General features: G+C 43.5%; 1 protein-coding gene across 5 annotated transcripts in view; it reads left to right on the top strand.

Annotated features, from left to right (window-relative positions):
* The window catches only part of MATN2 (matrilin 2), a 127216-nt gene that overhangs the window by 64090 nt on the left and 44009 nt on the right, over positions 1–19117 (top strand). For 4 of the 5 annotated variants that reach the window (XM_064588084.1, XM_045896183.3, XM_045896185.3 and 1 more), the window contains 2 exons: positions 133–255; positions 12315–12437. In XM_064588084.1, the coding sequence (XP_064444154.1) occupies positions 133–255; positions 12315–12437 (246 nt within the window). The remainder of the gene's footprint in view (positions 1–132; positions 256–12314; positions 12438–19117) is intronic. The other variant, XM_045896184.3, reaches the window with a different exon arrangement.

Raw genomic sequence — 19117 nt, 5'->3', positions numbered from 1 at the left:
GGTTGCCTCTGGATGGTAGGATTACAGTTATTTAATATGTTAAAAGGGATTTTAACAAGTGCTTGTTGCCTGGCCGTGTGCTGAGGGTCATCTCCCTCAGAGCTGGGTTCTAATGGCACAACTCTGCCCCAGTCCAGGATCTGTGTGCAGCGGAGGACCATGGCTGTGAGCAGCTCTGTGTGAATGTTCTGGGCTCCTTTGTCTGCCAGTGCTACAGCGACTTCACACTGGCCGAGGACGGGAAAAGATGTGTGGGTGAGTACTCCCCTGCCTGGTTTAATGGGGAAGGGCAAGTTGAGCAGAGTGTTGGGGGGGGGGCCCTCCCACGGATCCAGCTGCTCTCCTCTGAGTTTCAACAAAGTGCTCCGTTGCCTGGTCTAGTTGTTGGTCAGAATTTGAACTCTGAAGACTTCGTTGATGGCTGAGGCTAGCGTGTTCTCATTCAAGGTCCTCAGCAAAAGGCAGATTTCTGATCGTCTATGTAAATATGATTGTCCCTTTATATACTGCATCCCTTGAAAAGGACTGGACGGATTTTCGTCAAATGCGGAGGCAGTTTGGGATGGCCTGACTGCGGTATAGCTCATGTGCCCTTCCTGAGATTCCCTTGCTGGTGGGCGAGGTTGCTGAGTGGCACCTCAAAGATGGAGGCAGCCTTCCTGCTAAGTATGGATCTGCTAGCGATGGGCCCCGAGTGACCACCGGGGATGAGAGCCCAGCTGTCTGCAAGAAGACACCATTGTCAGAGGAAAGGGACAGTTGCCTCAAATGCAAGCCCAGGGAAGAAGTTGTAAGGGCAGTGCTTGGAATTTCAGGCACCCACTTGCAATCAGTTGAGTGGCTTCCCACTTGGGCAACTCCCCCTTCTGTGACCTGGTGGGAGGTAGGAGAGGTGGGGGTGGCATCTGATTTCTTCAGTGAAGGATAATGGTTCTCCCCAGCACCTGGAGAGCATGCCAGCAGGTCCCCCATGCCACCTCCCTGTGTGTCTGCAAAGCACCTTAAACTCACACGGTCTTATTCATCCTTCCTCCAACAAACAGTGCCTGGCAAGCAGTAGGTGTTCGATTAACTGAACTCAGTACTTCTAAGGCAAAAAAATCTGGAGGCAAAGGAAGGGAAAGCACTCAACTGACATCAGAGCCAGAAGCTACTGATTCTAAATCCTGCATTTTCTCTCCCATATCCTATTGTTTTCTGGGGGATACATTGTTATGTCCTGTTCTGTTTTGCTTCCCACAGTGAATGCTTATTATATTGCACACAGAACTTACATTTTCCAGCACGCTTTGATTCTTAGATAAGGAAGTGGAAGGAAATAGCAACAAAACAAAAGTATAGGTAGCATCTTCTTCGCAGGTGAGAATCAAGGGGCTTTGTTTGCTTGTTTCTACACATGATGGAATGAAAACTGCCCTCATCAGATGTCCACAAGTAGAATTGGTCTTCTAAGCCTTAGAGGTTTTATTTATTTTTTTCTTCATCTGCTGGTGGTGACAGTGATAGGTAGCAAGTTACCACATCCACCAGCACGGGCAAGAAAAAGCCAACATGCTTCATTCATTTTTATTATACAAGTAATATCCTTTCATTGAGGATAAGGATTAAACAAATGAGCACTGGGTGATTTATGCAACTGATGAATTGTTGAACACTACGTCTGAAACTAATGATGCAGTATGTGTTGACTAATAGAATTTAAATTAAAAAAAGGATTAAGCTGGGCGCCTGGGTGGCTCAGTTGGTTAAGCGACTGCCTTCGGCTCAGGTCATGGTCCTGGAGTCCCGGGATCGAGTCCCGCATCAGGCTCCTTGCTCAGCGGGGAGTCTGCTTCTCCCTCTGACCCTCCCCCCTCTCATGTGCTCTCTCTCTCTCAAATAAATCTTAAAAAAATAATAAATAAATAAATAAATAAACATGCCTAACTCTTTAAAAAAAAAGAAAAAAAAAGGATTAAGCAGATGAGAAAAATCACTATTAATAGTTTGTTGTATTTTCTGCCAGACTTTTCCCCATACACACATCTAATTCAAGGGGCTCCTGGGCAGCTCAGTCGGTTAAGCGTCTGACTCTTGATTTTGGCTCAAGTCATGATCTCAGGGTTGTGAGATTGAGCCCCTCAGTGCAGAGTCTGCTTGAGATTCTCTCTCTCTCTCTCTCTGCCCCTCCTCCCACTCATGCACCTGCTCTAAATAAATAAATAAATAAATAAAATCTTTTTAAAAACTTATAAAAATATCTAACTCGAAACATTTTGTTAATGTTGAACAAAATGAGGTCATACTATTTATTTTGTCTAACCTATATTTTTTCCCTTACCAGTAGTTCAATGGGTATAAACTTTGGGTGCTGTTGGGTCAGACGGAAATTGGGACATTGGGAATAAGGCCAGTGGATAAGCTTCAGGAAAAAGGGTGAGGGTGTCTGGTTAATTGGGTGAGGGAAGGAGCAGGGAAGGTCCAGAGCTTGTGTAGGCAACAAGGAGTAGATGGGGCAGGGGCAGTAGGGGCTGGAGCTGGGGCAGGAGGCCTGCCCTGGGCCTTGGGAAACTGGAGGGTGGTGAGGAACCCAGTTTTCTGAGTGTTGCCAAATAATTGCCTTATCATCCCTGTGTGGTAGAGAACCTTGGTGTCTCTAAGGGTTTTGCTGTAACTTTTGGGGTTTGACATTTGTTGAAGAGCAACAAGCATGAGGATAGAAGCTACGCTTGCCAGGGAGCTGTTGTGGGCTGTGTTCACTAAAGATGGGCTTTTCTTGGGGCACCTGGGTGGCTCAGTCGTTAAGCGTCTGCCTTCGGCTCAGGTTATGATCCCAGGGTCCTGGGATCGAGCCCCACATCGGGCTCCCTGCTCCTTGAGGAGCCTGCTTCTCCCTCTGCCTCTGCCTCTCTCTCTCTGTCTATCATGAATAAAAAAATAAAACCTTAAAAAATAAAAAAAAGATGGGCATTTCTCTTGCTGCTCCTATCAGCATGCAAGAATGTCTGCCTTTCCTCAGAGGGGTTGTCGAGGCAGAAGAATGGGAAAATGGGAGAGACTGTGTGACCCAGGCCTCATCCATCATGTTCCTGTCATCATCATCCTCAACCAAGCACCTGACCTGTTGGAGGCCAGGAGTGAGATGATTAAGCCGTGGTGGACCTTTGTTGCCAGTTGCCTTGGTTAGGGAGATTGAGCACATCTCCAGAAGGTCAAGTGCTGCTTGATGGGGCTATGCTGAGGGCAGAGCCAGTGGTGGAAGTAAGAGAGGCTACAGAAGGTCAGAGAAGAGGGTCATTCTGATGGCCAGGGTGGGGAAAATCTGGGAAAGGAAGAAAGGGTAGCCATTGGACAAGTGTCCAAGGCAAGGGAGACATGAAGGGCAGTAATGGTGTGGACGGGGCAGCGTCCTCAAAGTTCAAAGCCTGTGTTGGGAGAGGCAGGCCTTGCTGTTGGGCGCGGGTAGGTGAGGGGGAAACCATTACAGGATGCTGGACTGAAAGCTAAGCAGGCAATCTAACCTGAAGACAGCAGTCTGAAGGGGCTTGTCAAAGATGGAGACTTCGGCTGTCAGACTTAAACAGGAAATTTAGAGAAGCAAAGGCTGCTAGGGACTCTGGAAGCATTCCTTCAGCAACTGGTCTGGATGGCCTGTATACAGATGGGAACATAAAGAATATGGGACCATAAATCCCAGTTAATCCAGCATGATCCCAGTTTATGCCTGTTGGCTCAGTTCTCAACAGCCCTCCCTTTCACTTTCAAAGGTGTTCTATTCTGGGTTGATAAATTATAGGATCACCCTAGTTAGGGCCAGCCTGGCTTAAACAGTGGAAGAGACCAACTCTGTTGAAGTAGAGAGTTCCTGAAGGTGTGAAGTAGAAGATGAAATTGAAGAAACCAGCTGGAAACCTAGTGTTCAAGGCTTTGAAAATCAGGCTGAAGAGTCTGGAAGAGAGACACTGCAGGGTTTCTAATTGGGAGTGACAGATGCAAAGCCTCATTTTAGGAAACTTAATCTCGTGGTGAACTGCAGGATGGATTCTAGAAGGAAGATGGTGAGGGATGGAAGGACCAGTTAGGAGACTCTGGTGGTCCTCAAGGAGAGGTGACAAGAGCCAGAGTTTGAGTGACAACTGAAGAGATGGAGAGGGAAGGAGTAAGGGATGAAGAGGTGCTGTAAATAAAGGGGAGGAGGAAAAGTCAGAAGTCGCTCCTGAGTTGGAGCTTCCATGACACTGACAGATCATGAGTAGTTTTAGAGAAGGTGAGTTTGAAGTTGAGGTGGGACCCTGACAAGGACGTGTCAGGAGGGAGGAGAAAAGAGCACCCCACGATGAGGGGAGGTTAGAACCAACAATGCAGCCGGGAAGCAGCAGAGCGTGTTCCTTTCTAAATTTTAATTTCCATTTAGTTTTCACTTTAAATGCGTATTTGTGTGTGTGTTTGTTTTGACCTTCAGTACAGTAAGACCTGGGCTCCAATCCCAGTTCTGCTGCTCACTGATCATGGGTCATTTCATTTCTGAGCCTCCATTTTCTCATCCATATTGTAGAGTAATAATACCTATGTCATAAAGTGTTGTAGGATTAAATAAGGTAACGAGTCAAGTTTCTGTTACATGCAAGGCCATTATTACCATTATTACAGTGTATATCATCATCATCATCATCATCATCCTGGCTATCCCGAAGTATGGAGTGAGGAGAGAGTGAAGGCCTGAGCCTTGCTGGCCTGAGCCACATGTAGGGAGCAGGAGAGACAAGTGGGGTGGGAAAAATATCTGTGAAGGAACAGCCTAAGGTGGGGGCGGGGGTGGGGGGAGGTGGGCAAAAGAATCAGAAGTCATGGAATATGATGGGAAAGAGAATTTCTAGCCCAGGTCAATATTAATGTCATGCTCCAGCGAGGCCAAAGGGAACAGAACTTAGAGAAAAAGCCATTGAGTTGAGTCACTGATTCATCTCAGCAAATATTTCCAAACTCTCTGCCAGGCACTCTGCTGGCCATTAAGGACACAAAGATGACCGGAAGCCCATGGATAATGATCAAGAGGGGTGGAACAGAGGGCAGATTTCAGGGAGAGGGAGAGGTGGTGAGACATTGGGGACAGCAAATCTAAATTATTCATTTAGAGATGTGTGGTAGAAATTCATTACATCCAGCTACAGGGGATTGGATGCAGTGGGTTTTCGGTTTCAGCACCTTCAAAGCTGTGGTTCTAGCTCTTTGCCTCATCCCAGAATTATGACTGTGACCTGCATGAAAATTCAATTCTTAGCCAGACTCAGGACTTTTCAAGACAGCGTTTCCATTTTTGAGTTAGAGGAACATTAAATTCTAGTGTTGGAGTCCCATTTCCCTAACTGCTCATTTCACTCTGGACAGTACTGAATTTATTTCCACATTCAGGTGATCGAGAGTGGATTCCCAACCTAGGTCCTCCTTTTGCTTTAATTGAGTTCCCTCTATTTGTAATCCATCAGCTGCCTCTAAAGCTGTGTTAATTTCCACCCAACACTGCATTTTTCAAAGACTATTTTTCTCTATCTTTAAGGGTCACTTTTCTGCTGTACTTGTTCATCTGGTGTTTACCAACTGCCCTGTCTTTGGGGTAACTTTGGTCCTGTTTGCATCTTATCTGCCTAAGCATATTGTAAACCCTTGGGGACAGAAGCCAATGGTAGTACTTTTCATCTTTCACAGAGCAGACTTGCATGCAGTATGTTTCAATACATTGACTGAGGCTGAGTAATTGATCACAATCTCAAGCAGTCATGTATTTAAAAAAAAAACCTTGTTCCCTTGATTGCTTTTTAAATTACAAAATCAATTTTTGCATATTAAAGAAATTGTCAGAATATAGATGTGTATAAGGTCAAAACTTGAAAGCCATTCCTCTTCAGTTTCACTTCCTAGAAGTAATCACTGCTAAAAGCTTGGCTTCTCCTTTCTGCCTTTCTTCTAAGAAGTCTTATGTATAGTATTTGCTTGTCGTTACCATTCAGGGTTTAACACAATGCCTGATGTATAGTAATTACTCAATAAATGGTTGTGGAACAGGTGAATGGCATTAAGGTATTTCTTAACCCCCAAATTCAATTTTATCTGAATAAAGATGCAGGGTGATAAAAACTTAATCTACATTTATTGAATATTACTAAGTCCTAACGCCTGTTTGAAATACTTCATGTATAATTGCAACAACCCTATGAGGTAGATACTATTGTCATCACGTTTTATAAGTCTCTTCATCTTTCTCTGTTTCAAGGAATTTATCTGTAAATTGAGGATAACAATAATACATACCTCAAAGGATTGTTGTGAGGGTTCAGTGAGTTGATATATGTAGGGCATTTGCTAATATTACTATCATATTGTCTGATACATGGGCAACTGATAAACATTAGCTGAATCTGAATTTCTATATCCTTTTTATTTAAATAATTAATTTATTTATTTGAGTGAGAGGGAGGGAGAGTGAGTGTGAGGGAGGGGAAGTGCAGAGAGGGAGGGACCGGGAGAGAGAGAATCTCAAGCACACTCCGTGCTGAGCGTGAGCCCACTGTGGGGCTTGATCTCATGACCCTGAGATCATGATCTGAGCTGAAACCGAGAGTCAGATGCTTAACCGACTGAGCCACCCAGGCACCCCTGAATTTCTATAGCCTTTGTGAATTTTTGCCTTCTTACGAATGCTTGCATTTAATAGCACGTCAGATATATGCTACATTTACAAAATCATATTGAGGCCCATAGTCAGAATGATGGCGGCACATAGCATGGGGATTTAGCATGGCGTTACTGCTTCCTTCAGAGCTTTTCCCCTAGATTCTCCTCTATCAATGACCTTCAGTGAGGAGGGGATGGTTGATAATTAAGTTGGGGAAAAGGGATGGGAGGATACATTTTTATACTGAAAGGTCAGCTTTTTAGTTCATTAGCTAACCACCCATGTTTGAAGCATGACCTCCCCCAATTCAAAGATGTTAAGTATTAGATTTCTCCCTGTACTGGTTTGCTAGGGCCATAGCAAAACCACAGAGTGAGTGGCTTTAACATTACAGCTTTATTTCCTCCCAGTTCTGGAAGCCAGGACTCCAAGGTCAAGGTGTCAGCAGGTTGGTTTCTTCTGAGGTTTCTCTCCTTGACTTGCAGAAGGCCTGCCTCTGCGTATGGTCTTTCTTCTGCGTACACACATCCCTGGTGCCTCTGTGCGTGTCCAGATTTCCTCGTCTTATAAGGACTCCAGTTAGACTGGATTGGGTCCACCCCAATGGCCTCATCCTCATCAAATCACTTCTTTAAAGGTCCTATCTCCAAACACAGTCACATTCTGACTGGGTTTAGGACTTAAACATATGAACTTAGGGTGGGGAAGACCATTCAGCCCAGAACACTTCCTATTGTTATTAAAATCAATAAGAAACTCTCTGAGTTTCAAACTCCTGCATGTAGAAATCCAACTGTGCCCTCAGAGGTTTTGACTCTGACTCTACCTGTGTGTCTTCTGTATGCTCAGCAAGTCAGCTGCTTCTACCATTTCTCTCATGATGAATTTGGTTTTTCTTACTCTGTCATTAGCAAACTTTAAAATCCAAATGCTTCTCTTTGAAATATCCTATTTCTACTGATGCCATCCCCTTGCAGACTGATGCCGGCTGAGAAACTTTGGACTATGACCAGGTTGTAAATCAGAGACCATCGATCTTAAGCTTCATTACCTTGTACCAAAGTATCGTTTATCCTTGGACACAGCTGGGTGATTTTTCACCTATTAGGCAGAGACTGAACGCAGCGAGACCGGCTTCTAACCCTGAGGTTTTAACACTTTGTGATCTGATGGGCCGAATTCCTACAGCCAGGGAATTACCCTTTCTGCTCGTAAAGGAGTGCATATAGATATGTCAGGCAAAACAACTGAGAAAGGATTTTATTGAAGGAGATGAAGACTTGGAACACAACAGGAGCATCTCTGAGTTACACACATGGAGCACCTCCATACGTCTGCTCCCTAAACTTGGCCTCTCTTTTCACAAGTACAGTTTTGCAACCAGGGAAGTTATGCAAAGAACCCAAAGCATGTGGCAAAGGGTGTCAGAGTTGAATGGACTGGAATTCTCTTGGTCTTAAAAATCTTTTAGGTTCACAGGCTTGAAGTGGGCTCCTCCACATCTAATGTCATACTCCTGGCCTCCTCTGCTGTCCCCAGCAGCCTGACAGCAAGCCAGTGAGTGGCCCTCAAGTCAAGGGGAGATTGGACACCTTGGGGTTTTACAGGCCAGGGTCTTGAGGCCCAGGAATGCTTGAATCCCACCTTGCCAACCCCTCCTCTCCCCTTCATTTCCCCAGATTGCTGAGCACACAAAAAACAAAACCAGCAAGAGAATCAAAGTCCGGGAGAAACCTTCTTACCCCGTGAGCTTGGGCCTATGGTTGGCCGATTGATGGAAAGTGTCTTTGAGAGAGTGGAATCATAAAAAAACCACATATCCAAACCTATCTTAACCTTAAAACACCTAAATGTATTTTAATAAAAATTACCTTTAATTACACTTTTGAAAAGTACTAATTTTATTTTTTAAATCTATGATTAAAAATTTTTTTTCTGGCATAAATCATACCCATAATGTACTGTCCATGATTTTCAATTTTGGTTTCTTGAAATTGGAGCAAGAATTTGAAGAATTCTGTAAAGCAGACTAAGGGCAGAATCCTTGTAAATTTTTATGAAAATTTCCCCACTCTTTTACATGTTTTATCCATGTCTGGTTCCACAGCAATTTTGGTTAACAAATTGCTTTAATTAGGTCTTTCCAAAGCTTTCAATTTAGTTTTGTTTTTTTTTTAAAAAAAACTCAATTTGTTTTAATGCCTATATGTAATTGGTTTTCTTAGTGTTTATAATTAAGTACAATAACATGCATAAATGGCATATATAGCTTTGGGAACAAAACCAATTTTGACTCTTTTTGGCAGTGGTCCTCAAATTTTAACATGCATCAGAAGCATCTGGAGGGCTTGTTAAAACACACATTCTTGGGTCCTACACCCAGCTTCTGATTCACTAAGTCTATAGTGGGGCCCGGGAATTTGCATGACTAACACGTTCTCAAGGGATGATTGTTGCAGCTGGTTCCCCACCACGTTTTGAGAACCAATGCTTTATAAGCATGCAGCCAGGCGATAGGGAAAGTACACAGGTGTTCTGGGGCACAGGTGTTCCACCACAGCTGCTTTACAAGCATGCAACCCAGCCACAGCTGTTCAGAAGAACAGGTGTTCCAGAAGTCTGGAGCATTTAGTATGCTCTGGGCATCAGGTCCCATATTTTCAGAGGGAATGAAAAGCATTTACTGATCAGGCATTGGTTAAGTGGAGGTCAGTTAAAAGAGCTTCCTCTGTACAACTCTATTAACTGCCTGATCCAACACTGAGTGTTCTAGAGCATTATGGAAAAATGCAAGTTTGGAGTATAGGGCTTAGATTTTAGGCCTAAGCAAAACTTGCAACCAGTCTGCACTCTAATAAGGGGCCAGCATACTCAGGTGTCTCTCTGAGGGACAGAGCTGGCTGGACTCAGAAATTACGCTCGTTGCTGTGTAAGAGGAAGTTTCAAGAGAGAGGGAGAATCTGAGTTTCTGACTTCAGGTATAGATAGCGGCCCACTCATTGTGATAATGTCAAAACCAGTGCATGGTTTTGGTTTTCAAATCACACATGTGTATTAATTGTGGATCCCATTTCCTTTTTATTATTTCCAAGCTTTTGATATTGGAGTATCCTAAAATGTTACAGAGGGAAATGGTTTCTTAAAATTAATTAATTTGTTTATTTGGGAAAGAGGGGAGGAGGGGCAGAGGGAGAGAGAAAGAGAAACTTAAGCAGACTCTTCACTGAGTGGCTAGATGTGGGGCTTGATCTCACGACCCTGAGAACACAACCTGAGCCAAAACCAAGAATCAGACGCTTACCTGACTGAGCCACCCAGGCCCCAAGGGAAATGTTTTTAAAAGGAAAAACAAATCATCCATAATTCTACCACCTTAACACTGCAAGAATTTTCATTTCTAATTTCCAGGCTTTAGGCATTCCTAGGAGCTCTATTTTACCTGGGTGTAATCCCTGTAAATATTCAATTTTGAGATCTACTTTTTCCACCAAATTTTATCTGTCTTCCTATTTACAATTACGTTAGGATGAGAATGTTGATAACTGTCAAATGCCCCAAGTAGAACTCCCGATCTTCTCCCACAAACTCACTGTGCCTCCCCCATCAGATGACAGCAACTCCATCCTCACGCCAGATCCCCCAAGTCAGCCTTCCTCCCTCTCTTTTTCTCCTGCCCACCTCTATTCCAGCAGGACCCCCACGGTCCCCACCTCAACTTATACCTGGTGCATTAGCTTCCTAGGGCCGCCATCACAAAAGACCATAAACTGGGTGACTTAACTCAACAGAAAGGTACTGCCTCCTAGTTCTGCAGCTAGAAGCCTGAAGCTGAGGTGCTGGCGGGGCCGTGCTCCCACTGGAACTTGTAGGGGAGAAGCCTTCCTTGGTTCTGGCAGTGACTGTCGAGCCTTGGTTTCCTCAGCCTGTGGCCACATCATTCCAGCTGCTGACCCCACATGGCATTCTCCCTGTGTGTCCGCGTCTTCATGGGGCATTCTCCTCTCCCTATAAGGACACCAGCCATATTGGGTTAGGGCCCACCCGTAGGACCTCATTGCCGCTCCATTGTATCAGCAAAGACCCTGTTTCCAAGTAAGATCACATTCACAAGAACCGGGGAGAGGACTTCAACATAATCTTTTTGGGGAACACCTTTAGCCCAGAACACCCAGAACATTGCTCCTCTGTCTCCCCCACCCACCCCTGTGCCACGCCATCCTGCTTTCAGCCTCCACTGTTCCTCACTGGGATGATTGTAGCCTTCTAACTGGTTTACTACTGTCATACTTGCTCTCTGTGGTCTGTTCTCCATTCCCGTGTTCAGAACCTTCCAGTGACTCCCTGCTCACTCAGAGTAAAAACCAACGTCATTGCCGTGGCCTCAGCGCCTCCTGATGCGCACTCATCCTCACCTCCCACCTGGCTCTACTCCAGCCCCGCTGGCTTCCCTGTGGGTCCTTCAGCACCCCAGGCAGATGCCCACCTCGCGGCCGTTGTGCTTGCTCTTCCTTTTGTCCCAGTGCTTGCTCCCTCCCAGTTATGCACTTGGCTCGTCCCTCATTCAAGACTCTGCCCAAATGCCACCTTCTCCTGAGGCCTCTCCTGGCCACTTCTATTACCTTCCACCGTCCTTCCTGCCTCCCCACAGGATCTATTCCTTTTCCCCAGAATACTCTCCGTCTTCTACGAAATGATCTAATTTACTTATTTAATTTTTTGACCACCCCCACCATCATCCAAATGTTAACTCCTTGAGGACTGGCATCTGTGTCTGTTTTGTTTTTTGCTCTATTCTTAACCCCTTAAACAGGGCCAGGCCCGGGGTAGGTGTTCAGTAAACACTTGTAGAATTAATGAGAAATAGGACAAGACATTTTCTCGTAATTTACTAAAGCATTTACCATTATTAAATGTTCATCTTATTTTTCAGATTTTTTTTATCACCGTAAATAATGCTGCTATAAATAGCTTATTTCATACAGTTAATCTCCCCCTTTTATCAATGATTTCTCTGGGTCAGGTTTCCACAGTGAACATTGTCAAATGTCCTTCCAAAAGAATTTTTGTCAATTTATGATTCCAGCACCATGAATAGCTCTGATTCCCTTTCCAGGCCAGCTTGCCACTATTGGGTTTTGTCCTGTTTTTATTTGTGCAGTTGAATACTTGTAAGTGTCATAAGCCTTGTGATGGTTTTGATTTGCATTTCTTTTTTTTTTTAATATTTTATTTATTTATTTGAGAGAGAGAGAGAGCATGAGAAGGGGGGAGGGTCAGAGGGAGAAGCAGACTCCCTGAGGAGCAGGGAGCCCGATGTGGGGCTCCATCCCAGGACCCCGAGATTATGACCTGAGCTGAAGGCAGACGCTTAACCAACTGAGCCACCCAGGAGCCCCTGATTTATATTTCTTTAACGTTTAAATACAATTGGTCATGTGTTCTTTAGTCTATCTTCTGCTATAAACTACCTGATCTAGACCCCTGATTATTTTTTGGGTGGTGAGAGGAGAAGCCTTGGATCCATGTTTATTCATACTATTTGGGGGCAATGATACTAATCTTCATTTATATTTGTTATAAGTATGCTATTATTTCCAGCCCATCTTGTTATTTCCTTTCCTGTTTGTGTTTCTACTTCAACTCTGTGTTTGAATGTTTACAGCTGTGGACTACTGTGCCTCAGAGAACCACGGATGCGAACATGAGTGTGTGAATGCCGACGGCTCCTACTTTTGCCGATGCCCTAAAGGATTTGCTCTTAACCCAGATAAAAAAACATGCACAAGTAAGTTACATTAAAAAAATTTGTTTGTGTGTATGTGTGTGTTTGGACAGTTTTTGGACCTGACATTCTATTTATTTACTTACTTTTTTTTTTTTTAAAGATTTTATTTATTTATTTGAGACAGAATGAGAGAGACAGAGAGCACATGAGAGGGGGGAGGGTCAGAGGGAGAAGCAGGCTCCCCACCGAGCAGGGAGCCTGATGCGGGACTCGATCCTGGGACTCCAGGATCATGACCTGAACCGAAGGCAGTCGCTTAACCAACTGAGCCACCCAGGCGCCCCTATTTACTTACTTTTATTTTAATTCCTGTGTAGTTAGCATACAGTGTCATATTAGTTTCAGATGTACAATACGGTGATTCCAACAACAATAACAGCATTTTTTTTTTTTTTTTTTTGATGCTCTTGTTGTGGGCAACTGTGGCCATGGGACCTCTCCCAAGCATATTGTAGCACAGGATTATGTGCTGGGGAATCTGATCCCGTCTGCCTCTATTCCTCCTTTGTCAGGCCTTTCTTCCCTCATCCCACGACTGTAGCCTCCCCTGTCTCGACCTCACTCTTTAAGGCCTTTGACAGAGGTTATCTTTTATTGGAGACCACATGTGGGAGTGTTCTTCCAGCATCTGCTGAGTGTGCTGACAGTCGGACCATCTTACTTCATGCTGGCTCAGCCAGGCTGTGCCCATCAGTATGAACAGAGCTTGAAAAATACTTTCATTGAAGCCTTGTGGCTTGTGGGCTTCAGCTCTGACTCCATACAAGTACAGGAAAATCGCTGAGCCTAAAGGAGTTGAATGTGGTTGCTTTGGGGTGGGGGAGGGGTGGGCAGAGGGCGGTTTGCAGAGAATTGCTCATTCTTTTGTTTGACATATTTAGTTCTGTTTGATTTTAACTGTACACACACAAGTCAAAATTAATTTGAGCTCCCAAAATCTGACCATAAAAAATTTATAAAGATGTTTTGCAAAAGGATTGCAAAAGCATTCTTTTACATGTAAAGGTATGTCAGAGCACTTAAGAGGTTGTGTATGGACTATCATCCTGTAGAGGGGTTCACTTGAGAGAAGCTTGGTTTTAAGGTGTTAGGGCTCAGCATTTTTAAAAAGGGTTGTTGTTGTTTTTTTAAGATTTTATTTATTTATTTGAGAGAGAGCGCGCGCATGGGAGAGAGCACAAGAGGGAGAAGTAGAAACAGGCTCCCGACTGAGCAGTGGGGCTGCATCCCAGGCCCCCTGGATCATGACCTGAGCTGAAGGCAAACGCTTAACGGACTGAGCCACCCAGGTGCCCTAAAAAGTGAAGTTTAACAGCAGGTTAGCATAAGTCATCTCTAAAACATACATCAGTGAGAAAATAGGATTTCAATTCATAAAAAGTTCATGCACCCACAACCTTTCTAAAATAAATCGATTATGTAAGGCAGGATATACTTGCACAGTGTTTTAAAAAGGGTCCCCCACACAACGCCTGGAATATAAACTTGCCCTTCAATCCCTAATCATCAGCAGCTCACAAACCACTGGAACTGGAGGTAGGGGTGAGCGTGCAACTGCAAGGGACACATTCAGTCAAAAAATATATTCCTGGAGCCCTAAAAATGTGCCAATAGCAATGAACAAGGCGAGGTCCTTCCTGGAGAACAAGATACCTGGGCTGAGTCTTGAAGGCAGAGCCCGTCATTTATTGACCGGACAAAGAAGGCTGAGACAGGGGTGGCCAGGAGGAGGAAGGAAGTGCAAAGATACGAGCCAGACAGGCTCAGGCACATGCCTGGCACAGGACCTACACACAGTTTATTGAAAGAAGAAGTGAATGAATGAGTGGACTCCTCTGTGCCTAGTCTCCCTTCCCTTCTGAATTTTCGGAACCATAGGCCAGCAGCCTGGACTCTGGTCCTGGCTGGGAATGTGGTTGCTGGGCTGGTAGGTCAGTTCTCTTCATCAGAGAGGAGGCCATGTGATGCCAAGGGGCAGTCTTCAGCCTCAGATCAAATTCTGCTCTTTTGCTGCATGATCTTGGGCAAGTTATTTGCGCCTCAGTTTCCTCAACTAATAGGGGATAATAATGCTGCCTGCTTCATAGTGTTGTCTTGAAAACTAAATGAAATCATCCATATAAACCATTAGGCAAAATTGTCTGGTGCTGGGCAAGTTCTTTTAAGGGATGATACTGCCTTCAAAGACTTTAAATTGGTATTTATTGAGCATATACCACATGCCTGACCTAAGTTTAATAGTGCATAAAAAATCAAGACTTGGCCCCAGGCTTCCACTGGGATCAGACTTGGAGGAAAACACACATCCTATCCAGTCTCCCTCCTGCCTCTGCAGAACTCCGTCCCTGCCTGGGGTCCCCATCCCCAGTTCCCAGTGCCTCATGATCACCCCCACCCTGTGGCTCAGCATGTCTCCTATCCCAGAAACTCTTGGGATGTGGAGGATTACAAGCCCCAGGATGGTGCAGGCAAGGGGACCCTGGCAGTGGGCACTGAAGCGCAGGGGCCCTGGGAGGAGAGTCTTGCTGGGAGGCAGGGGCCAGCCTGGTCCAGCTGGGAGGCCTTACCAATTAAGCACGGAGCCCAGCAGTCCAGCTGCCTCTGGGCCCTGGTAGAGTCAAGACCCAGAGGTCTCAGGGCAGAGAAGAGTGCTGGGCACTTACAGGGGTCTGGGCAGGCAGCACTGGGGAGATGTGTCCCCTAGAAAAAGGACCCCCGTCCTCCCATACTTGGGAACAGGGCGAGGGCTAGACCTGGGGAGGTTACTGGTGAGAGGAACAGGACCCCCGGCTTACTTGGAAAGCTGCGAGAGTGGGAAATAAAGCGAAACCCGGCAGTAAGAACCGAGAGCCTTGGGAGCACCCCACATCTGTGAGGGACAAGAACGAGAACTGTGGAATAGGGGCCAGTTAAAAAGACAGAAACAGGATGGAGGCGGAAACTCAGAATCCAGGCAGCCATCCCATTAGTAATTAATGAGACATCGTGTCAGCTTCCAGCCAACTCTGCCTGGGTGCTCCCGTGATGTTGAGAGAGCTTTTAAAAAATTTTTCCACTTCTCATAAACTTGCAGAAAGTGAAATAAAACAAAAGATACGCAGTCCCTTAAATGTTGTCTCTCTTTTTAACCGAGAGTATATTTGAGGGCTTCATCCAATTAATAAGTATATAATTATTGTCTGGAAAAGGAGACTGTCAATGTGATCTACCAAAGCATGATTAATTTATGATTAAGCCAAAATATACATAATAGAGCTTTATGTTCCTGAACAAATAATATAATTTAAAATATGTAAGTACTCAGGGCACCTGGGTGGCTCAGTTGGTTAAGCAACTGCCTTTGGTTCAGGTCATGATCCTGGGGTCCTGGGATCAAACCCCGCATCGGGCTCCCTGCTCAGTGGGGAACCTGCTTATCCCTCTCTCTCTATCTCCCCTGCTTGTGCTCTCTCTTTCTCTGTGTGTGTCAAATAAATAAATAAAATCTTTTTAAAGAATAAATAAATAATAAATAAATAAAATATGTAAGTACTCAAAAAAGCACCACTTTTTATATCAATTCTTTATATCTTTATGTCAATCCTAAAGCAACCCATCCAAACCTATCTGAATATTTTGTAGAGGGGAGAAGAGTAGAAATAGGCAGGTACCATTAATTTGCAAAATATTGGCAAGACTTTTTTTTTCATTACAGTCAAATATATGTAATAAATTTACCACTGTAACCATTTTAAAGTGTACAGTTTGGTGGTGTTAAGAACATTCATGTTGTTGGGCAACCATCTCCACCATCCAGCTCCCGAACTTTTCATCTCCCCAAACTGAGACTCATCCTTATTGAATAACTCCCCATTCCCTTCCCAGCCCCCAGCCCCTGGCAACACCCTTCTACTTTTGTCTCTATAAATTCGACTACGCTAGGTCCCTCGTGTACGTGGAATCATACAACATTTGTCCTTTTGGGACTGGCTTCTTTCACTTAGCATAATGTCTCCAAGATTCACCCATTCATGTTGTGGCCTATGTTGGAATGTCCTTCTTCTTTAAGGCTGGGTAATATTCCATTGTACGTAGACATCACATTTTGTTTATCTGTTCATCTGTCACGAGACACCTGGTTTGCTCCTACCTTTGGGCTACAGTGAACAATGCTGCTATGAACGTATCTGTTCAAGCCCCTGCTTTCAAACTGCTAGATCCTATTGTGGCAAGACTTTCTGAGGTCTAATTTGAAACTACCGAGCCAGACATGAGAACATTCTCAGATGTTCAGGGACTTTTCACGGGAAAGATAGAGGACTTCCATCCACCGGACAGGAATTTATGTCTTGGTATCAAGGAGACTGTGGGTGTCATGTCTCATGCGATAATGAGTTAAGGCAATTACAAACATTTGTCATTTATATAACAGCATATTGTTATTTATTATTTACTGACTTGGAGATCATTATACTCATTATTTTTTAGACTCCACTGATAACTGGGTTGACATTTCCATCCTTTTTTCAAGTAGGAATGCTTTGCACAAAGTAAAGTACTACATGAATATTTATACTTTCATTAAAAGTGAAACACAGAAAAAGGGAATAATTTTATACTGAATCACCAGCATAAAATATAAAATGTGTAAAATGTATCAGTCTTTGGGTTTCCTGGCCAGCTCATGGTTAAGCTACTGTAATATGCCGCTTTTGTGAGAACAGTGTGCATGAATCAAAGACTCTCAGTTAGAGGCGGCCTTAAAGTTCAACCTAGTTCTAGCCCAACCACCGCATCCTACAATATTCCCACCATGCCATCGTCCAGCCTGCACTTGAATACTCCTACTGACAGGACACTCACTACACCCCATGCAGTGCATTCCACTTTGTGCAGCTCTGACTCTTAGAAAGTGATTCCTTAAACTGAGCTGATAACTACTACCTTGCACTTTGAAACCAACAGAACAAATTAAGCTTCTTGTATTTTCTTGGCCACTGAGACTGAGTCATATCAGAATAACTTTATTTCATTTAGTAGACTAGCCAGGCATGGAAAATGTGGTAAGAACTATCTATACTTTCATAGACATTCAGCCAGTTTGTGGACAAAAGCCCTGTACCCCATAGACCAGATGGAGAAATGTGTGCTGGATGAAAGAATAATTGGTCGGGTCTGTAACTGGCTGAATATTTGTACCCAGAAGATGTTAATTGCTGAGCTGATATCCTCACGGAGGGAGGTTTTTTAAGTACCCTGGCAAAAAGAAGCCTGAAGAAGTATGTGAGATCTGTCTTATATCCTTAGTGACCCCTTGTTGGTTCTTAGTGGGCAGTGTTTACACATCTAAATCCTCCAAAACACTCCATTAAGAGTAATACTGATCACCACGTATTCATTCAACAACTATTTGTTGAGCACCTACTATGTGCCGGATACTATTAGAGACACTGAGCATGCAGTGGTAAGTAAAACAGACTAAAACACTTCTGTCCTTATGGACAATATCTTACATTCAAATGGAGCAGAGTAAGATGAGAATACAGGGCTCACAGGAAAGTGGCATTTGATCAAAGGCTTGAAAGAGGTGAGGGAAGGAGGAGACGCTTGAAGTAGGGGAAATGGCACCAGTGCAAAGGCCCTGAGGCAGGCATTGCGAGGCTTGGCAATTTGAGGGACAGCAAGGAAGTCCATGTGACTAGAAGAGAGTGAGACATAGTAATGTAGTGTTGTGGCCCATGGAGCATAGAGCCTGTCCTCTCCATAGTCGTATGTTTGAATCCCCAAATTCCAGTGATACCTGTGAGCTCATAGTCATTGCCCTATTCTAAAAACCTAAATTGGCTTTGCTTGTTGCCTGTATTTTGTGTTTTGGATATAGACGTCAGAAGCTATACATATTGTCCCCAGCAATTTTCCCTGATTATTTTCTTCTCCGCTACTGGGCACTTCCCACACTGTTCTTTTTTTTCTATTTTTAAATGTTGTTTTCCATGGCAACTAATTTCACAATTATAAACATGTATACTTATTTTTAATACCCTTTTGATTACAAAAGTAATGTAGAAAACTGGATCATATAGAAATGAAATTGTATAAAATGAAATGATCTGTACTCTCATCACCCAGAGACAAACATGGTTAATACTGATTTGCTCTTTCTCTTCTGTCTTTTTTTATGTGCATGAATATATTTTTATAGAGTTGAGATCATATGGTATAACATTAAATCATGAGCATTTTCAAATGTCATTTAAATTTTATCAAAAACATTAAAAAATGTTAATGTCTGCATGATAATTTATCATATGTATGTATCACAAATTGCTCAACATTTTTTTTGGCTGCTCAAATTGTATTGTGGCAAATATCCTCATATATAAGTCGTTGCATTTCTGACCAGGAATAAAACACAAAAGGAAATTTATTGACTCAAAGGCTGTTAACAATTTTAAGGTTTTTGATGTATATTGCAAAATTATTTTCCAAAAAGTTTGTAACAATTTATACTCTACTGTAAGTGTTTTGAGGAGGTGATTTAAAAATTTTTTGCTAACTTACTAAGAGAAAATCTTTTCTCATTGCTTTATTTATTATCATGTCTAATTACCTTTCTTCACAAAATTATATAGTAATATATAGAGATAATTGACAAGTATATGTTTTTTGGTGTTGTTATTTGATTAATGAATAGTCTGTTC

Source organism: Mirounga angustirostris, unplaced genomic scaffold (genome assembly GCF_029215605.1).
Source record: "Mirounga angustirostris isolate CCGP_5_RB_7025 unplaced genomic scaffold, mMirAng1.0.hap1 SCAF_4, whole genome shotgun sequence".
In the NCBI taxonomy this organism is placed as follows: domain Eukaryota; kingdom Metazoa; phylum Chordata; class Mammalia; order Carnivora; family Phocidae; genus Mirounga; species Mirounga angustirostris.
Note: the sequence above shows the minus strand (reverse complement) of the source record. Positions and strands in the feature narration are given on the sequence as shown.